General features: G+C 48.8%; 2 protein-coding genes across 2 annotated transcripts in view; both read right to left on the reverse strand.

Moving 5' to 3' along the window:
• CYSTM1 (cysteine rich transmembrane module containing 1) overlaps positions 1-14,037 on the reverse strand; it is a 66,562-nt gene extending 52,525 nt beyond the window's left edge. The window contains exon 1 of the mRNA XM_050979870.1: positions 13,991-14,037. Coding sequence (XP_050835827.1) covers positions 13,991-14,022 — 32 coding nt within the window. The 5' untranslated portion in view covers positions 14,023-14,037. The remainder of the gene's footprint in view (positions 1-13,990) is intronic.
• A 119-nt stretch (positions 14,038-14,156) lies between these two features.
• On the reverse strand, positions 14,157-15,171 carry PURA (purine rich element binding protein A). Its single transcript, XM_050979869.1, has one exon. The coding sequence runs from the start codon at positions 15,154-15,156 to the stop codon at positions 14,206-14,208; it is 951 nt and encodes a 316-aa protein (XP_050835826.1). The 5' UTR covers positions 15,157-15,171; the 3' UTR covers positions 14,157-14,205.
• Between the last annotated feature and the right edge of the window lie 5,575 nt (positions 15,172-20,746).

A 20,746-nucleotide genomic window follows, 5' to 3' on the forward strand; every position in this document is an offset into this window, starting at 1 on the left:
TAAAGAGAGAGCACAAGAAATTGTTGTCTTACATCAAATAACTATCATGCAAGCATACCACGACGGTTTTATATTGAGTAACTTCAAAGTCAGCTGGTATAATTTAACTAGAAGTGAGCAATCTAGTGGATTTCTAGGGGTAGGGACAAAGGTTGTGCCAGTGACAACCACCTGATTACCAGGGAGAGCGGCACAGGGACACTGTAGGGCTCTAATGAGCTGTTGTACAGAGGAGCTCCTGCTCAGCAGCCTCACAGACCTGCACCTACACCTGGGACGTGCAGGATTCCTGTGACAGGCTGCACACCTTCCCTTCATTTGCTCTGCTACCACGTCCTGAGTTCTTCCTCCTGAATGAACAATTCACTTACAGCCTGGCATATTGACAGAGCATTAAAAATTACTCTTTTTCCCCCCCCCTGTTGCCTCAGATGTCCCAGGGTCAGCCCCATGCTCACTGCACCAAACCTTATGCTCTTCTCAATTTTCCAGCCACAGCCAGGCTGGGGTCACTTCTCCAGTATAACCCAACCACTCTGCTCCTTGCCTTTAAACACAAACTCTGAGTGAAAGCCTCACAGTGCCTGCAGTTATCCTGTTTCTACTGCAAACTCCAATCACTTATCAAAGCACTCACTCTTTGGTTCCATCGTCTACAGGAGACAGGGAAGGTGGGGGAAGCCAGGGTATTTGCCATGACTCCTGGACTTTTAAGAAGCCAAAAACTAAGCCAGAGCAAAAGGTTGCTCTGGCTGACACCAGTTACCTGTGGGTTCTCCTGGTCTCTTGGGAAGAGAGGTAACATAGGTCTGCATGTGCACACACCAACAATCCCCCATCAAGGACAGACCTAGGCAAGAGCTGGAAGATGCTGCCCAGACCTCTGTTCCTACTCCTTCCCTTTCTGCACTTTATAGAAGTCAAGATCTCTGAGTTTTTTCTTAGTAAGAAGAAAACAGAACAAAGCCACAATATCAGCTGCTGAGGCACACTCTGGGATCTGGCAGACCTGCAAGTCCAGCTCAAGGCAGGAATTTGAACTGGGGGTGTTGCTTTACAGGAGAAATCTAGATTTCTCTAGATTACCCAGTATTCTGGGCTTGTTTTTCCCCTCAGACCAGACTTTGCAACCTGGTGCTGTCCACCACAGAAGTTTCATGAAAATCAACCTTTCTTCACCCAGCAGCTTTGGGTTTAATGAAACCATTGAGTGGAACTCATTTGCTCAAAGGCTGAAGATGCAGACTTGGAAGCCTTTAGTCACCTTCTCTAACTAGACTTTAGTCTACCTTTTGCTTCCCAAGTGACAAATAGCAACTGCAACCAAAGAAGGACTCCGTGGTATTTCTCTTCCCATTACAAGCCCATTTTTTTATCCTGCTGTTTGTCAATGTGTTCAGACATTCTGGTAGGTGCCCCAGCAAACCAGACTGATCGCAGAATCAAAGAATAGATTGGGTTGGAAGGGATCACCTAGTCCAACCCCCTTTCTCTGCAGAAAGTATGTTGTTTTCTACTGCTCAGATACTGAAGAGCTACAGCACTTCAGCTTCACCTTCTCAAACTGGAGTTCAGGGTTGCTGATCTGCAAATCCCAGTGCCCTGATTAATATTTTAATTAAAAAAAAGAATAACCTGACATTAGGACATTATCTAGTCATGGAGAATACTAAGCTGTTTTTTGACAGCCCTGTTTTAGTTAGTACATTTAAATGTTTCAGTCCCAAGCTTTTTTAAAACCCCTTGACACATCTGTTGCTCCTCCACTTGAATTTCCTACTTTGTTCCAGCATCTCTGCCTCACTTGAGTTTCAGAGGAAGGCTCCTTATTCCACCCAAAAGGCCAGCAGGCTCTCAAACATGCCCTGTGCTCCAGAATGACATGGAGGAGTCCCTTCAGTGGCATGAAGTAGTGCAGGAAATGAATTCTGTCTTCAGTCCTGCACAGCCAGATTTTCTCCCCAGCCTTGTCTCCGGTGTCCCTCAGACAGCACTGGCTCCCCAAAGCCCCCAGCTCTGCAAAGCCCCTCCTAAACTGCTTCATTTCCCACTCCTTGTTACCTGCCCTACTACATGGCCCTTCCAGTCTGCTCCTCCAGAGCTGGACTTCTGTCCTTGGGTGGAATCTTCCTGAGCTCCAGAAGCCCCTTCCTTTATATATATTTTTAACAACACTTTTAGGGTTGTTTGCTCTTTCATGACAGAGTTCTGCCTCACCTGGATGCCAGTAACCTTCCCAGGTAGCTATGGTAAGTCTAAGACTTCATTTTTCTGATCTTGTCCCCTGCAATATTTTGGAACAAAAGACTCACTTTTAGTGCAGCACCTCCTACCCTGAGAATGCTGAACCTGCAACTCAGTCACTGCTACTTAACAACTCCACAATAATTGTATTTTGAATCAGGTCTTATGTTTTAGTCCTGAACAAAGGCTAACTCTAGACCAGGCTGTTGCAAGAAATGATCCTTTAAGTAAATCAATATGTTTGCTCACCAAAATGTTAGCCAGTTCCCTCCCAAACAATCTGGCCAGATCGCATGGTCATAATAGAACTCACTTTTTCTAACAGGTTTATGAAGATGCATGAGCCTGTTTTTTTCCCAGGGCTCATGAAACCCTCAACTTTCCTTTTGACTGGAATAGAAAACTTCCTAATACCTCCATGTCATTAAAATACAGAATTTATATCCAACATAAATGTGGCTGTTTGGTCATCAGTACTCCAATTTCCTCAGATTTTACAGCAACATTTTAGATGTAGTGTTCCTCCTTTATGACCTAACATACCTGCTACAATGGCAGGTAATGCAGAATCTCATTGATTTCCGTCACCCCCACCATGTTTCAATCAGAGCAGCTGAGACGAGGTCTTTTTTCACCACTGAGCAGTCTACAACAGCTATTTTTGTCTCCTGTTTCCACCCTGTTGTGCAGATGTGCCCATTCCTTACTCCAGCCCAGTCCCTCCTGTGCACACAACTCTGCTCCCAATCTCCAGCCCCAACACCTCAGCCTCCCACCCTGCCCCTTCCTGTGCCACCAGGCTGGGGACACCTGGGCTGAAGTGGAAATGCTGCGAAGTCACAGCTCTTCAGTTCACTTCCCTGTCACAGCCTTTTCCCAGGCACACCCATAGGCTTTAGGAAGAAGCACTGCCACATCCTAAATTCTGTCTCCTTCCTGGACAGCCAGTTTAGCTGCCCAGGTGTCTCAGTTTCAAGAATGCAGGCTTGCCACAAGCACTCTGACACCTTTCAAGGTTTGTGTGTCCAATCAACAGGGAGATAGTTTGATGGATCCCCTAATCATTGGGAGCTTGTATTTCCCATCACCAAATCCTCTGCCATTCAAACCTCCCACAGCTGCTTCTCCAGTTTCTGGAGGCATCTCCAGAACACAAATCAACTCCTCAACCACGTCTTTGGTTATAAATCATCCCTTCAATCCTGTCCAGTTTCAAGTCTCCACAAGGCAGGGCTGTCAGTGCTGTGGTGGGAATGAACCCTGACCATGCTTATTTATTTCCAAAAATAGAGTTGGTCCACAATAGACAAGAGAAATGTCCAATTCTCTTGGATTGGACAAGGATTTGGTGCCATCTCTCCTCCAGCAGCTCAGCAGTTCTGGTCTCAGAATGCTTTCTGGAGCCTGGAATGCCCCCACTTGTTGCTCCATATAGTATTTCATCAGCAGATAATCACTCATAAAGTGTGTCCTCTCTGCACTCTTGTGTGCAGTTCTTTGTGCAATTAAGCCAATGTACTTTGATTCCCATAATTAAGCTAGGAATTTTACTTTATGACCATATAAAGTCCATCTTTAAACCAAAAATAGACTGACCGTTAACAGATTCTTTCTTTGAAATGACTTTAAACCGCCAATTAGAGACTTGTATTGGACAAGATAAGTTACATATGGCCTTGCAGAAGCCTGCAAGGACTCATTTTCCAGGACTTTTATTGACAGGTGAAGCTCAGAAGCCAAATTTTTTTTTTTAAGATAGGATGAGCCTCTGATCATAGCAGATCTATCCACAAACCAAACTGTTCACATGCATGAAAGCAGAGATGACTTTTACATGAATCTGCAGAGTTCAGAGTTATTAATGACAGAAAATAATTCAAAGCCTTTAGTCCCTACTTTGCTCAGACCTGCCTGGTTGCCCTTCAGCAGCCCCTGGCAACAGTGAACGTACTGTCATTTATTATTTAAATAAAACAATCTTTTTAATAAAAAGAAATTCTGACCCTATTTAAACTCCCTACCTGACAAGACACCAGCTTCTTTCCTTCACCTCTGGTGCTGCTCATGCAATATTTTTTTTAAGCTGACCTGCCCACACAGCTTCTGATAAGCCAATGCTACATTGCCAGCTCTCCTCAGCATCACTCGAGTGGGAGGTTTAAATACCAGATTTCACAAAACCCTTTCTCCATGATTCCTAGCCCTGGCATTTCTTGAAGTATTGACAGATCGGCAAGCCTTCCCAGCTCGCCCAAAAGTGAGCCAGCTGGACCTGCTTCTGCTGGACTGATGCAGAGAGAAGAGCTGGTCCCTGAAATCCCAGCACTCACCTCTCGACCCCTAGGTGAGTTTTGAGGAGCCTGGACCGGCTGACACCGATGTGCCGATGCAGACTCACTCCCCAGGAGCTGCTGGTCTGAGCTCCCCTGCCCATATGAGATGCCTGGGCAAAAGGTGAGCCCAGGCAAGTTCCAAACCTCAGCAGACTGCAGGCAATAAAGCCAGCAGCCTACATCGTGCTCACTATTGTGCAACCAGGATGGAGCACGGAGAAATAAAATGCATTCCCTAGGGAGACACTAGAGCAAGCGCAAGCTGGGGGACGGACACACCCAAACCAAGGTGGCTGCTTTTCAAATGACAATGCTGCTCCCAGACATCCCAACAGACAGGTCCTGCCTGATGCACAACCATTGTCCTGCCCTCTGACAGCCACCTTTCTACCCAGAGTGAGAACAAACCCCCCCAAACCTCTAATGGCCCAATCTCGATGGGCACACATCAATTTGAGCCTGAGTCACACAAGACATTCACCAGTAACAGACAAAACAACAACTGCTCATTTACTGACTCTCAACTCTCAGCAACAGAAACTATCCAGGTCCATGATATGGACACAGCCTCCTCCAGCCTCATCTCATCACCAGCCACATCAGCACAAACCACACTGGAGGGGTCAGCCCCACAGCAGACACCCCTAAACCCCCCCGTGCCAATGCTGAGGCATGCATCAATCCAGAGCACGGTGGTGAAGATGTCTGAGAGCCCAGGCTCAGCTCCCAGATCTTCCTGCAAGCATGACAGTAACACCTCCCTGCCCAAACTGCTGCCACATGTCAGTAAGACACCATCTCTTGCACCAAGGCTGCACCCACGGGGCTGCTGCACAGTCTCTGCACCATGTTCAGTAACACAGCCAAACCCACCGGGGTCAGCACGGTCACGGGGCTTCAGACACAGCTTGCAAGCCACTTTCACAAGCAATTCTCCATTGAAATCAACATCATGACTGGGATGACATTTCAACACAAGGAGGTTTTTCCCAAAAAGCTGTCTAAATCTCTCCAAGTCATGCACTTGCCGTCCCAGCAGCACGCACTGGATCAGCTCCCACAACAGCCACCTCCCTCCGAGGTCTCCCCAGCCAAGAGGGGCACATCCTTCCACACTGCAGATGTAAATCCACACCTCTCACCTCTCCAGTTCTTGAACAGAAAGAATGAAGCTGTTTTTTCTTGCTTCCTGCATATTTCAAGATAGTGTTTCAAGAAAAAATGCTTCAATGCCACAGCCAGGGAGACTCAGCAGAAACTCCCACTGCCAGTGTTGCAGCCAATCCTCTTTGTACTTCAGTCTGCTATGTGGCCCAAGACTCAGAAAGGGCTAAGGTGTGTATTTCTGCAAAGCGAATGTCAGGATGGACAGCAAACCAACTGATCACAAGCAAAACCAAGGAATTGTCTGAGTTAAGACTGAGTTCCTGCTGGGGAGATCCAGCAGATTCCCGTTCAAACCAAAAACCCTCCCAGCTGATGGCTGATCCAGAAAGAAGCAGAGGTTCACCACATGTCATGAACTCAAGCCTCAAGAGGAGCTGTGGAAATGGCCAGGGTCACCAAGTTCAACAGCAAAGTAGGCCCTGCTCAGGACCTGACAGCTATGTTACCTGTGTTTTGGATATTTCGCTCTCCTACGAGCTCTAGCTCGGCATGATAAACTTAATGCCCACTGGTTGGTAAAACTTGTCTTAGTTAAACCCAAACTGTATCAGGTCTTGTGCTCTTAGGCTGCTCCAAGGTACATCACACAGGGACAGTAGAATTTCCCTACCAAACCACACACCCAACTTGAGCTGCAGAGGTACTGCCACAGCCCAGGTGATGTCTGGTCACCCAAAACAAGACAACACCCACATGCAGGCAAAATCTCGGCCAGCCTGGGCAGGCTCCACCTTGGCTGGCAACGGTGCCTTCCAGAGCAGAGAGCTCAGGACCAGATCCTGTCTCTGGGTGAAGGAGTGCCAGCAGTATCGATCTGCAGGGGGACAGTGAAGCATTGTTTGGGGATATCCAGCCATTCACTCTGTCTTGTTTTAATCAGTCAACATTCAAAAGACAGATAGTGAGGCCAAAAGTCCTCTATCTTTATCTTTTTTCACTTAATCTCCAGCTGACATTCTTTCTGTGAAAACACGCCTCGTTTCTTGCTGTATGACTTCAACTCTCCCTCTCCTGTGATATTTTGCCTCAAACAGGCTACACAACCGGTTACTACTTTTATAGAGGTGGGAGTGACGTGCTTTGACTCTTCCAAAACACAAAATGCTCATCTGGCCTCAGCCACCAAACTGCAACAATGGGGACCAGCAGAGCTACCCCAGCTGGGGAGCTCAGCGTCCGCTGCTCCGTGATCCCTTGGGACCAGCTGCCTGACACCCCTCAGCTGCTTGTGGCAATGAGCCACTGTCATCAGGCTCTCATGGGCTTCTCTAAGAGCTGTGCTGATGCTGAAGCACCTGCATGGCAGCCCAGGTGCACCTTGACCATCCATCTCTGCCACATCCCCTCTCCCACCTTGCTCTGAAAGCTTTTTCCCACCCTCCAGACAGACAACACCTCTGCTGTGACTGCTGGGAGCTCCTCCCTTGGACAAACTCCCTCACCAAGCCTGAGTCTGCCGCCTCAGGAAATGCCTTTGTCAGTGACAGCACCACGCCTGCCCCAACACCAACCTGCTCATCCTTTCCCTTCCAATGTACTCCTCCAGCAGCAACTTCTATGCCAGCCAAATTGCAGTAAAATATCCAGAATGCCATTGGAGAAGTAACACTGTGAACCCCCTGCAAATGGATGATTTGGCCTTTACTTCTCTCTGCTATCTGCAGCTGTTCTGAACTAACAACAAGCAATACACAGCCCACAAGAGCCTTGTGGCCCACTTGTAATTCACAAGAAGTGGGATGCTTGCGGAACCTGATGTGAGCTGCCTTTCTCCCGGACTGCAGTGCTGCTAACACACAGCCCATCAGGAACTGAAATGCTTTGGAAAGACAACAAGCAAAGGAGGATAGGCAGGCTAAGAGAAACTCCCAGAGCAGACCCAGGACCATCTGGCACCAACGGGAGCCTCTGCTGGGAGCAGAGCAGAGCAGAGCAGAGAGGGCAGCCCGGCTCCAGCTGCAGAGCTTCCAGAGAGCTGCCACACGAGAGGAGCATCCTTCCTGTGCCATGACCCCCAGCCATCCCATCACAACACACACCTCTTCAGAGAAGAAAAAAATACCACGAACTTCAGGCCCAAAGATTAGGCTCTGGGGAATATGAGCTTTTAAAAAAGGTTATAATTTTGGAAGTCCATTTAAATTAACCTTAACTAGCTTTAAACTCTATATACGTATCTCCTTGCCACGCTCACAACCCACGCACATTTTGCAGTGCCAGTGAGCTAAATCATGTGCAAGCGAGCAGAGTAAAAGGAACCACAAAAAAAAAAAAAAAGCTCTGGGCAGAAACTCTCTTTCATTGTTGCAAGCGGCAAAGGAGATGGCAACAGCAGAAGGAATCAGGAATAAAAATGGAACTCGCTTGTTTACCTTGTCGGTTTTGTCAAAACATTGTGACAACGCTTTGCGTGCAGCCAGTTTCTCTGTTCTGCCACCAAAAATTCAGAGTCCTTCACCTTTCTTCACGCATTACAGGAGAAAGCCAAGAAGAGTAAAACTTTTAGGGAGAGAAATGAGTGTGCAAAAGATATAAAAAAGCCCAGCATGAGATTTTCAAACCACTGGGCTCCTCTTCCAGATAGTCCAAACACCACCAGGAACAGTGACCCTCCAGCTGCACAAGCTGAGTTAATGAGGAGCAGGCAGCCAACGAAGGAGGAGAGTAAGACAATAAAGGGAAAGTTTGGGTAAGCCTGACAAATAGCAAAAGAAAAAAAGAAAAAAGAAGCAAAAAAAAGGCCAGGGAAAAAAAAAAAAAAGCTGCAAACTGGGTTTCTAAAAAAGATAAATTCTTGACAGTGTCTTTTTAAAAGAGAAACTCACAGTGCTTCAGGCAGAGCCCTACTCTCCAAAAGCCACGCAATCCAGTAGGAAGCAGCAGGTTTTTGAAGGAGCAAATTGCACAGCTGTGGAAGAATTTGCCTTTACTGCCTTCTTTCCAACTCACCTAAGAGAGACTCAATGTCTACCTGGAGGACTAGCAAAGCCGAGGAAATTGGTTGGTTCTAGTTATACTTTTGAGGTTTTTATGCTTGAAGAGAGCCCCTAGAATGTAAACCTGTTTTAGCATTCTTGTACATTAATGTCATCGTTCTCCCTGCTGACTCCCACAACTTCTGCCACAGACAAGTCAATCAGATTTGGTATATGCCCTGGGACAGGGAAGGGGAGGGCTGGGTTTAAAGCAAACAAGCAAGCAAAAAATAATTATGTCAGTGCTCTGCAAGGTGTTGGATCCAAGCTCGGTGGATCAGCTGAAGTCTTCGATCCAAAACACTTGGCAATTTTACTTAAAAAAATGAAACAAAAAACCTTTGACCTGTTGAACTTAGAGAAAAGCAAGTGGCAGACCTTGGAAGAAGGGCGACAGCGTGTGAGGGTGCAAAAACATCATGTGCTGTAGTTCACCACTTGAGAAGAAAACAAGAGTTTTGCTTTGGTTGGTTTTGCTTTTCCTGAAGTGCCAGGAAAAGGCACTTCCCAAAGGGCGACTTTGGAGTTTACGGGCGCCAAGGTGGAAGCGTGAAGTGAGGACATGCCAAAAACATCAGGTTTGCATAAACCCTTCTGGAAAAAGTGCACCGTGGTTTTAGGAAAAATGCATATCTACCAAATCTCCACTGACCAGGGGCCACTTGTGCACGCAAAGTTGCATCAATTGGCAGCATCAATGCTGACATTTTTGCCTTCTCCTTCCACCCCCCTCCCCAATTTTTTTTCCTTGGGAGACATAAAGCGCCACTGCATTAGAACGTACAAGAAATGAAAACAGTGAGTACGACTGATATAGATCCATTGACTTTTTATTACAAATGTACTTGATCACTTGGCTTCAAAAAAGTTTAAATCAACCCCTATTTTCTGTACGCCAGTACAAAGTAAAATCTATTTTACAAATTAAATACCTAAAAATTTGACAAAAATATTAAAGTTTGATGGAAAAAACAGTTATAAAAATCTTAAATCCCCTTTTAAGAAGATAAGAGATAACATTCCCTCCCAACCCCCACAGTCCTGTTATACAATATTAATAGTCATTTTTTTAGAATAGGTAGGTATGTTATATCTTGCTGTTAGCATACAAGTCACTCTAATAGCTTTATCTGTATATACTCCAGTTAGTGCATGAATGTCATCTGATTGAATATAATCAACTATCTTTAACTGATCCCTAATTTACATTTCATAGCTTGCATAGTTTGAAGGGACAAAGGTTACACTACAGCTAATCATAAAAAAAGGTGGTTACAGTGCTATTTTTAAAGGCAACAAAGTAATTGCTCCCAAAAAAACCCCAAACCCAAAACTAAACGAAAAAAAAGAAGTTACCGGTCGGCTCTGAGCAGGGGTTAAATCCCCGGCAGCAGCTCTGCCTGGCTCACGGGGTGAGCTCTGCGCCCGCCCGCTGCCCCCGGGGCAGCCCCTCTGCGCTTCCCACAGTCCCGGGACAGGTCGGGAACCGCTCTCCCGGCAGCGCTACGCCCAGCGCATTTCAACCCCTGCGAGGGATACGCACAAAGTGACACTGTCAAGTATTTCTTTCCATTTTTTTTTTTTAAATTGAATTTTCAAAAAACGAAAAGCCCTCCGCCTACGGGCGCGCCCGGCTGGGAGCTCGGCGCGCTCCCGGCACCCGCGGCCGGGCTCCTGCTCGCCCGGCGATCCCGCCCGGCCCAACCCGGGGGCTCCCGGTACCGGGGCTCGGGGGGGAACCCCGGAGGGTCCGGCCGGGCCCCCGGCTCCCGGGAAGCTGCTGGCTGCCTCCCGCCGCAGCATCGTAAGCGGGACCGCAAATAAGAGGCAGGAATCAACAGCGGCTCGTGCTGTTTCTTTTTTTCTTTTTTATTTAAATTCTCAAAGACAGAGCAGTTTCACTTTTTAGTTTTCATATGAACAAAAAAAAAAAAAAAATTGAATTTGAATTCGGAGGACATTTCCCCGTTAGCATAAAACCACTTAAAAGGTGGTTGTTTTTCAATGGTAAATTACTTGACAGTGTCCCTTTAACTTAAAAATAAAATAATGTCAGTATTGCAATGAATTTCAAGTTTTCTTGCACGTAGTCATTATAAAGTAGCTTTTATCATGCTTTTGGACCTATTCTACAAGACATTTAAAAGCATATCATCAAGGAAAATATAAGGCATACTTCTCAGGAATTAGGTATCTTGGCACATTTGAGCATACTGTCTTTTTTTAAAACAACACATATGGTCAAATATACCTTTCTTCCTCTAACATTAAACAGGGTTTTCTGTACTTTGTTTTAAATACTGAGATATTAGAGCCTTGGTAAAGTACCGAGCACCTCCGGGAAAACAAAAATTAAAACAAAAAAAGCAAAAAAAATAAATCCAATGAAAACTAAAACAACCAGGAGCAAAATCCCACGAATCTTTACAGTCATTTTAGTCTTTCGTTATCATCATTCATCAAGTCCTTGAACATACAGAACGTGCGTTAAAAGAAGAAAAAAACAAAACGAAACAAAAAAACCAAGGAAACACGCAGAAGTAACCCAAAAACGAGACAAAAACTGACCACAAGTTCTCGGCCACTGTTCACAGAACTGCCCGCGGGCTGTTCCAGGCTGTACTGGTTTGACTGGACCCGCGCGGCCCGTGCGCTCCTCCAGTCAGCCGGATCCTGGGCAGGATCCGGGCGGCGCGGGCGAGGAAGACCACGGGAGGAGCCTGCCTCGTTAGCGATGCTCCCAGGAGCCGGGAGGGACGGAAGGACACTCTGCCGTGCTCTCCTCGCCTCCCGCTACTTATTGCTGGGAACGCACCGCGGCGGCGTGGAACTACGGGCGCCGGAGCGCGTCCGTCGGCAGCGCGACAACTTTGGGGAGGGCAGCGAACAGCAGGACCGAGACAATCAATCAAGTAGCAAAACCAAAGCAATTAAATTCCTAACTACGTCTAGCAGCATGGAGAGTGCAGTCCCGACACATCACAGTTGAAGTACAATAATCGCTGGAACTGCCCATCCAGAGCCTCCGATTCAGAAGCAGGTTATCAGACACATGTTTACATGCAATTGAGAACCATTTCAAATGTCACATTACGCACTCTGAAAAGCTTATTTCACTACTGGGAAATAGGAAAAGTGCACATTAAAGCAATTTTAAACATTTCCAGTGATTGTTTAAAAAGAAACAGAAACACCTCGCTACCAGCGGCTCGTGTTTAACTTTCTGTGAACACTAACAGCAAACTTCTTTCAAGGGCAATAATGCATGGTACAATGGAAACAGCTTGTTTTGACACTTACAGTACATCTCAAAAAAAAAAAAAAAAAAAAAAAAGAAAAAGCAACAAAATAAAAACCCCAAGAAGAAAAAGGGAATTATAATTTCAACTGGGAATAAAATGACAGCAGGAAATCAAATTCTTTAAAACAAGCTTTTTTTTTGTTTTCTCCCCACCCTTCAGAAACTCCATCCTCGCCCCTCGGTAAAGAAGCGCTGGCAGCTCCTGCTCACACAGGAGCAGCTCAGATCTACCTGACCCCTAACTCAGCCAAGACCATTCAGCAAAATGATTGCATTCCCAAAAAACTTCCGAGTGGAACAAGACTCTAGTTTCTCTGAAATGCTCTCTACTGAATTTCAGCCAAGAAAAGAAAAGAAAAGAAAAAACAAAAAATAAAGTTTTGTTTTCACTGTTTAAGGCATCTTTTTTTTATAACATTTTCTCTTCACTCGCAATGATGATAGTCATGCAGCAGTTTAATGATAAAAATATATTAATATTTTACTATACAGCAGCAAGAAGTTAGTCAATTAAAAGCACACCAACTTTTTTTTTTAAAAGAAAAAAAAAACATAACTGAAAAACAACGAAGACAACCTGTAAAAGTCTATTATTATTCTTCTTATTATTACAAACAATTTCAATTTGGAAAACACACCTAGACAGATTAGTGTTCTGACAAATCTGTGTTTCCCTAGCCTAGGCTTCGAGCAGAGCCCGCGCCCGGCGGGAGCTGGGACGGGGAGGGCAGGGCACGGCCAGGCTGGCCAGGTATGTAGCCAGTAATAATAACTAGCACCACAGCTACATGGAAATCCATGACGGACACACACCGGCTTGGCTTTCACTGTCCAACCAAACTCCGACCCCCATGGCTCAGTGGGATCACGCTGCCCTCGCTGCACTGCTTCCTAACAGGCCTACGGAAGTTAACAGGGATCAAAGCATCGGTCCGGACCTCGCACGAGTTCAGGAGATAGTGCTAGTGCCAGTGGCCACACGGAAAGACTCGCTACCTGCTGTCCAAAAACAGGTGGACTGGAAACCGCTGCATGTCAGGTTAAGTACTTTAAGTACACAGAATAAAAAAAATATATTATGAACAATACAAGTACATCTCATATACACAATAATGACAATACGCCTACTCAGTTGTAAACCAAACAGGTGCAGAAAAAAAATATTATGGGAGGAAATTCTTTACTTTTCGGTTTTTTTTTTTTCTCTCTCTCTCTCTTTTTTTTTTTTCTTTTCCTCTTTTCTTTTTTTTTTTTTTTTACTATTTGAATAACTTTGGTTCAAACGTAAAAATCACAAGTTAGCAAATTTCATTTAAATGCCTTTTTTAATAATTTTTCTTCATGTTCACAGAAGTTTCACTGACCATTTTTATATGTTTAAGGTCCAGATGCAATGCATATTGTATAAAAGAGAGCACTTATTGTTTACCTTGCATGAATTAAACCTACGTACCTTTTAACTCTACAAACTTCTGCATAACATTTAGACAAAGCTCAGACACACAGCATGCCTAGCCCTCATATATATATACACATCTCTAATCACAGGTATATAGGGTGTCAAATATACTATAGTAACCTCCATGTAAGGTTCGAAATTTGGTAACAAAATGAGAAGAAAAAACTAAAAATATTATTTTACGTGTTCTAAAATATCTCTTTTTTTTTGTGCTAAAGTCAAATGTTAGCTCAACATGAAAAGGACTTTTTTTTATATAATTCAGCAATATTATAATCTTGACCATTTTTGCAAACACTTTTAATAATAATAGCTTAAACGTGTACAAAAGTTCTCGGTTAATTAGGGAAATAAACACTCAGTTCTTTATATTTTTAATCAAGTAGGAAACACAGTTCATATATAATGTTATTACTTTTCTTTTTTTGACTCTTTTTTTTTTTTGTGTGTTTTGGTTTTTTTTTTTTTTTTTTTTTTTTTTTGTTTTGTTTTGTTTTTAGCAGCTGCTTACTGTTTGATACGGTGGGTAAAGTGGAGGAACATCCAGCGATGGGTGGCGGGTCTGAGGCGCTGCTGCTGCCGGGCGGCGGGGGGGGCGCCGGGCGGGCGGCGCGGCCGGGGGGGCTCCGGGCGGAGGGGGGGCTCCGGGCCGCCGCCCCCGCGCCCCGCCGCCCGCCCGCCCTCCCGCCGGCGGCGGGGCCAGTCCGCGTCCCGGGGGGCGGGCGGTCAGTCCTCCTCGGGCTCCTCGGCCTGCAGCAGCGCGCCGGGCGGCCCGGCGGCGGCCGCCTCGGCCTCGGGGGGCGGCTCGGCGCCCACGGCAGGGGCGGCGGCGGCGGCGGCGCGCTTGTCCCGCTGCTTCTCCTGGATCTTCTTCATCTCGTCCGAGTACTTGCAGAAGGTGTGGCCGAACTTGGCCCAGACCTTGTAGGGGACGGTGATGGAGTTGCGGTAGGTGGGCTTCACCTCGCTCACCCGCATGAACACGCCGTACTTGTTGGAACCCACGTCGAAGAAGAAACGCTTGTTGTCCACAGTCAAGGAGGTGCCCTCGGGCAGCTCGGCCGGCTCCTCCTCCACGCCGTAGTCGTCGATGAGCTTGGCCAGGGCGTCGCGGAACTCGATGAGGCCCTGCGCGGGCAGCGCGATGGTCTGGCCCTGCGTGGAGCCCAGCCCCGGGCCGCGGTTCACGGTCTGGCGGACGCGCAGGAAGCGCCCGCGCTGGTTCTCCTTCAGATCCATGTAGTACTTGCGGTTCTCCCGCACCAGGAACTCGCTCTTCAGCGCCCGCCGGGGCTCGTCGGCCGCCTGCGCCAGCTCGGGGGGCTGGCTGGGCCCCAGCTGCGCGTAGTGCTCGATGAAGTCGCCCAGGTAGTCGCGGAACTCGACGGCCACCGACATGGAGAGGGTCAGGCGGCTCTTGTTGCCGCCCGCGCCCACCTCGGCGATCTTGAGGAAGCGGCCCTTGGCGTTCTGCTTCACGTCCAGGTAGAAGCGCTTGTTCTGGATGTCCACCCGCTTGGAGGCCAGCTCCTGCGTCTCGTGCTGCAGCCCGCCGCCCGGGCCCCCGCCGCCGCCGCCGCCGCCGCCCGGGCCGCCGCCGCCCGCGCCCGGCCCCCCGGCGCCCGCCGCGCCCCCGCCGCCGCCGCCCTGCTCGCTGCCGCTGTCTCTGTCCGCCATGATGCCGCCGCCGCTCCGCCGCCGCCGCCGCTCGGGCCTCGCCCGCCGCTGCTCGCCCCGGCGCGGCCGCCCCCGCGCCGCCGCCGCCTCCTCCGCCGCCGCCGCCTCCTCGGCCGCCCCCGGCCGCCGCCGCCGCCGCCTCCTCCTCCTCCCGCCGCCGCCGCCGCCGCCGCCGCCGCTGCTGCAACAGCCCCCGCGGCCACCAGCCGGCCGCGCTCTCGCGAGATCTGCCGGAGCGAGGAGAGGGCGCGGGAAGGCGGCAGAGAGCGGCCCCCGCCGCCGGCCGCCCCGGCGAGCACGGCGGCAGTGCCGCGCCGCCGAGCGGCCGCCGCGGGTACTGCAGCTGCGCGCTTCCCCCGCGCACCGGCAGCGCCGCGTCCGAGCCCCGCTCCGGGCGGCACCGGCACCGCCCGGCCCCGCCGCTGGCCCCGCCGCTGGCCCCGCTGCACCCGCGCTCCCGCACCCCGGGGGAGAGCCGCCGGGTTCGTGCTCCTCGCAGCGAAACGTACGGGAGAAGGCTCAGCAGCGGGCCCTCCTGCCGGGTGGGGTGCCCGGGATGCCCGGGTGGGATGTGTGTTTATTCGGGGTTGATGGTGAAGTCAATTAACTGGCCTATGGCGTGCCGCGGGGCTTGGAGGCTCGGGAGCGCTGCGGGGATGCGGACCGGGGGGATCGGGCGTCCCCCCGCAGCGGGGGTTTGGAGGTGGGGCTTGGAGGTGGGATTTTGGAGGCTCGGAGGTGGATTTTGGAGGGTTGGGGGTGGGTTTTTGAGGTCAGGGGGTGGGTTTTGGAGGAAATGCTTTAGCTTCTAGTCCTTGTTTCCAAACCCTCAATTTTAAGCGGGCTCCAGCCCAAGTAAGGATGTTTTCTCCTGATGCTGCAGGCCAGGAAGCAAACTGGTAGGATTGCTCTGGGTAGAAGTCGCTTCCCTGCCTGCTGCTTTCAGGACTGCTGTCTTCTGTGGAAGGCATGGATGTACCTCTAGTGTCCCAAAAACCCTGCAAGTGTTGCACAAAGAGTGGTGCTATGAGGTGAATTTTGGGGTGGCCTGTGGAATGTGCTTGGAGGAGACCGGGAGTGAACTGCTGAGACATCTTGTTGTGTTAGAGGGTGCTCAGATATCTCAGGAGGAGGCCCCAGCCTGCCCCATGGCTGTGGTTAAAGCCGTGGTGATGGCGACTCCATGGGTAATAAAAAAAATACATAGAGAAACAGTTTCCTTTGCCACAGAAACAATATTACAGCACTGGCTGAGCTGCAGCTTGCCAGCTGTCAGAAAGCCCTGAGTGCTGGGGATGTGCTGTGCTCTCCGTGGACGCTGGGTTTGATTTTCAGCCTACCTGAACTGTCCTGGGTGTTTCCTGGCGTGGGGACTGCGTGTCCAGGTTGGCATCGCCACGCTGCCCCTATGGCAGGCTGCAGGCTGGTGCTTTGGCAACGCCTCTCTCTTGATTTGCTCTTTTTATCCTCAAGTCAAGTGGCATCAAACAACCTGACCCGCGGCCTGCTGCTATCACCAGCAGGTGTCCTTATGGATGAGCCATGCTTTATCCATGCGGTAGAACTGGGGAAGTGCATGAGGAGTTGTGTTTGTGCCCTTGACTGTCTCTGACTGGGGTGCAGTGAAAACTGCTGGTGCTGAGGATGCTGGCCAGCGCAGAGGTTATTTTTCCTCCCCAGCACAGGCCAGTGCTTTTCAGGAGTGGATGTGCTCCAAGTGGATACCAACAACCCTGGGAACAACCTGCCAGTGTCGGTGCTTTGGGGGATGATGTTTTGTGGGATTCTGCCTGCCCAGCACCTTTCCGTGTTGGAAGTCACAGCCACTACCCAATGTTCTGATTTTGTGCCTGAATTTGGCTTGAATAAGGCATTTACTTATTGAAGTTAAAAAAAAAAAAAAAAAAAAAAAAGGAAAAAAAGTGTTTTTCTTCCCAGAAGACAATCTTTTCAATGGGAGGTCTACCACAGCTGCCCATCCTGGGGACCCACAGGAACTTAAATTGGTCTGCCCAATGCTAAAACAAGATCATGTGGCCAAGGTAAGCTTGGGATGGCTGCTGAATGAGGCAAGGTGCAAAAAAGGATGGACCACAGGGATGGATAAGTGCAGGAGCCAGGGGAGTCTCTCCAGACATTGTCCAGGTTTGGACTGGGATCTTGCAGGGAGCTCCTGGTCACAGGCTGCCCATCCTGGCTCTGCAGTCCTATCAGGGGCTCCCATGTGGTTATCAGGCTGCACACTGCTGCCTCTGTGGCTTCTGCAGAAACCAGACCTCTTTGCTCTGAAAATCAGGAATCTTTTCATGTCCAGTCCCACAACTCTCAGTTTGGAGACTTCACAAGATTTTCTATCAGTTTCTCTCCTTCCATGTGTCTCTCAGTAGCAATTATATCCCCTCCAGCCCTGTTCTGATAGCCAAAATGAGACCAAATTTAGGTAGCTTCCTCTCATAAGATAATCATCCTTTCTTTGACTGTTGTAGTCATTTTCCACACCAGTTTCAGTTCCTTGGAAAGATAAGGGAAAAGATTTTCAGAGATGTGGCTGGGATTTCAGGCTGAAGATCAATGGGCCTTTTGTTTTGAAATCCCATTCAGTGGGCTTTTAAGAACATATCTGATCATTACTGTGAGCATCTCAAAGTTTGGAGCCCCAGCCTGTAATCCAGCTATGAAACAACAACTCCAAGATCTTGTACAAACATTTATAATCAACAGGAGGCAAGCTAAGAGCCATTCAAACAAGAGATAAGATTAGTAGCTGAAGTGGCTGGGCTGCAATTGTTATTGTGCAAGTCAAAGAAAAGGCTGTCACACATGGAGGATATTGCCAAGCAAGATTCATTTGAGTCGCCGAGTCATTCTTCTCTCAGCCGCTGTCTGAATTCTCCTGCAGCCTTCCCAGATCTGCTCAGGCTGAGTCGGGTGATCTGCGGGCTTAAGGTGACTGAGTTTAGACTTTTTTCCAAGTTGTGTCAGGTATTTCCCTTGGTCACGTTCTTGTCCAGCGCCGCCACCATGGAAAAGGGGAAAAGAGAAGTTCAGAGAACTTCCTGTGCCATGATGGGAGTTGGAGCACTGAAGCACCAAAGCCAAGCTGCTGCTGCCATCTCTCAGATGCAGAGCACTCAGAAGGCTTTTACAGCCACAGGGGGATGTCTGAGGCTGGGTGAAGGCTCAGACCAGCTCTGAACAGGAAGGTGAAAGCTCCCTTTGCTTTCCGTCTGGGTCCTCCTTGGAGCCTGCCTTTGGAGAGAGGAGTTCAGCATGGCTCGTCCACTGCTGTGGGGCGTTGCTTACCCTGTGAACAAGCCCCATCGTGTGCAGCAAACAAGAAACCAGCACACAACATATGAAAGTCATTTAGGAAGATGGGAACGATGAGCGGCGCACACAATAGTGTTGCTATTAGGATCTGTCGATCCTAATTAAAAAAATACTTCTCAATGAAAATTATTTATAAAAAGAAATCACAGTGACCCTAAATCAAATTATTTGTGAATGGTTTTTAGTCTCCCAGATCAGTTAAAACTCCTGTGTTAGTCACTGGACGTCATCCAAGCTACATGCTGAATGAATAACATCCCTGCCAAATTTCATTTTTTTTTCACCCTCACCCACTTTGGCACAGGACAGTTAAAGTCATTTTTCTAAATATCTTTCAGAACATCAAGTGACTGTAAAATAACAATGGGAAAGCTTGGCCACGGACAACTGCAGCCCTCCAGTTGGAACCGCTTCTCTCCAAGAAAGCAGCTCCACTTCCTTTGATGATCTGTTTTGGGGCAGCATCGAGGCGAGGATTCCTCCACGGGGGAACTGGAGGGTCACTGCTGAGGGATAACCCTGCCAGGGAGCCTGGCTTCCAGCTGTTCCAGAGTGGGGCAGGGCTGCATCCACTCTGGCCCTGGGTACAGGGTTGGTGTCTTTTTGGCCACCTGCTAGAGGGTGACATCCCGAGGACATGGCAGCCATTCCTTGTCCACAGCGGCAGTTTCCATGGTGAGCTGTAACGACGCCTCTTTTGCTCACTCTTCAGAAACAAAAAACAAACAAAAAAGAAAGAAAGAAAGAAATGAGGAATCAGTGACTGCACAATGGCAGAACAAGTTCTTGCTTCTTGTGTCTGCAAAGATAAAGGGCTAATTCTTCTAAGCACTATGTGATGTCCTATCCAAGTGAATTAAGTTTGGGATTGTTTTCACCGTGGCTTGTTCCAACTCCAGTGTGCTTTCTCTTCTCCTTTCACTGGCCTGCAAGTCCCCCACTGTCCTTTTCTCAGCTGTTTTCCCCCTCATTTGTTCTTTCTGACCATGCAGGTGTTGTCACCTGCAGAGAGCGAGGACCCTGCCCAGTTCTTTGTTCTCAGAGACAGTAAGAGGGAAGCGTGGTTCTCCAGCTCCCCACATAATCCAGGAAGTGCTGGCTGCTCTTCTGTTGAAAACTAGCAACAAATGGCCACCAAATTCCAATCTTGCTGGTTTTCCCTGAGAATAATTTATAAACCCAGGGCTCTCTGCTCCTTGTCTCCTGAGGAGGAGCAAGGACTAGAGCCCAGCATCATGTGCAGCAGTCAGCAAAGGCTGTGTCACTTGTGTCTGTGACTGCCTGTTTCCCAGTATTTAGGTGGCTTCTTTGCCTCCAGTTGAACTGGTGGGATGCCTGGGTGTGCCTCCTCATTCCCTTCCCTCTTCCCATGCCCGTGGCATTGGCTGGGAGGGTGCTCTGTCCACAGGGATGTCCAGGAAGTTGGGCACAGCTGGCTCACAGGCACAGCTGCTCTGGCCCCTGTGACCAGCTGGTTCATCCTTTTATTAAGATGACAGCAGCTCCTGTTTCATGCTGCCTTGCTGCTGTCTCCAGAGCTGTGCCCAGCTGTGCCTGTTGTTCCTCCAGCCATGACTGCTGGTTCGGGACTTGCACAGCCATGCAGCAAGGCAGCTGACACCCTCTCTGGTCCTGCTTTTCCTTCTGGGCTCATGGACATGCTGGGGGTTGTGGGCTGTGAATCTGTGCCCTCAAGGCACATTTTTGGGAAGTGTGCTTTAGAAATCACTGGCTGGCATTGTCTGCAGATTTCTGGGTTTCCCAGCTTTGCCTGATAGAGGTGCATCCCCCTCCTATGCCCCAATGCCTGCTTTATCCTGCCATTAATTTGCAGCCTCTGAAGCTGTTGGATCACGCCAGCTGGGTTTCCTAATGTGTCCAAGAGCAGTCCAGCTGGTGTGGGCTTCCAGAGGAGAAAAGTGTGGGAGAAGGCAGAGAGAAGTCTTGGCTCTAGAGAGTCCCAGGTATGAGTGTGCCTTGGACCTCCACACCTCCTCCTCCAGCCAGGGGAGCTTTCTGGGCATTTGTAAATCCTGATTTTGAGGTTAATACTCCAGCCCCTCCCCAATGCAGCTTTTTGCAGACTGTGATTCTTTCTCAGATTACTTTAAACCCCCTTTCCTTAAAAAGTATGTGAGAATGTTGGAATAGATCTTTTGCAATCTGTTTCCAGGCAGCAAGGGTGCTCGTGGAGCTGGGATGAAATGGGCTGACTGCTTCCATGTGGGGCCAAAGAAACCCCAAACATCTGCGAGGAGGA

The sequence above is a fragment of the Serinus canaria genome, chromosome 13 (assembly GCF_022539315.1).
Source record: "Serinus canaria isolate serCan28SL12 chromosome 13, serCan2020, whole genome shotgun sequence".
NCBI lineage: Eukaryota > Metazoa > Chordata > Aves > Passeriformes > Fringillidae > Serinus > Serinus canaria.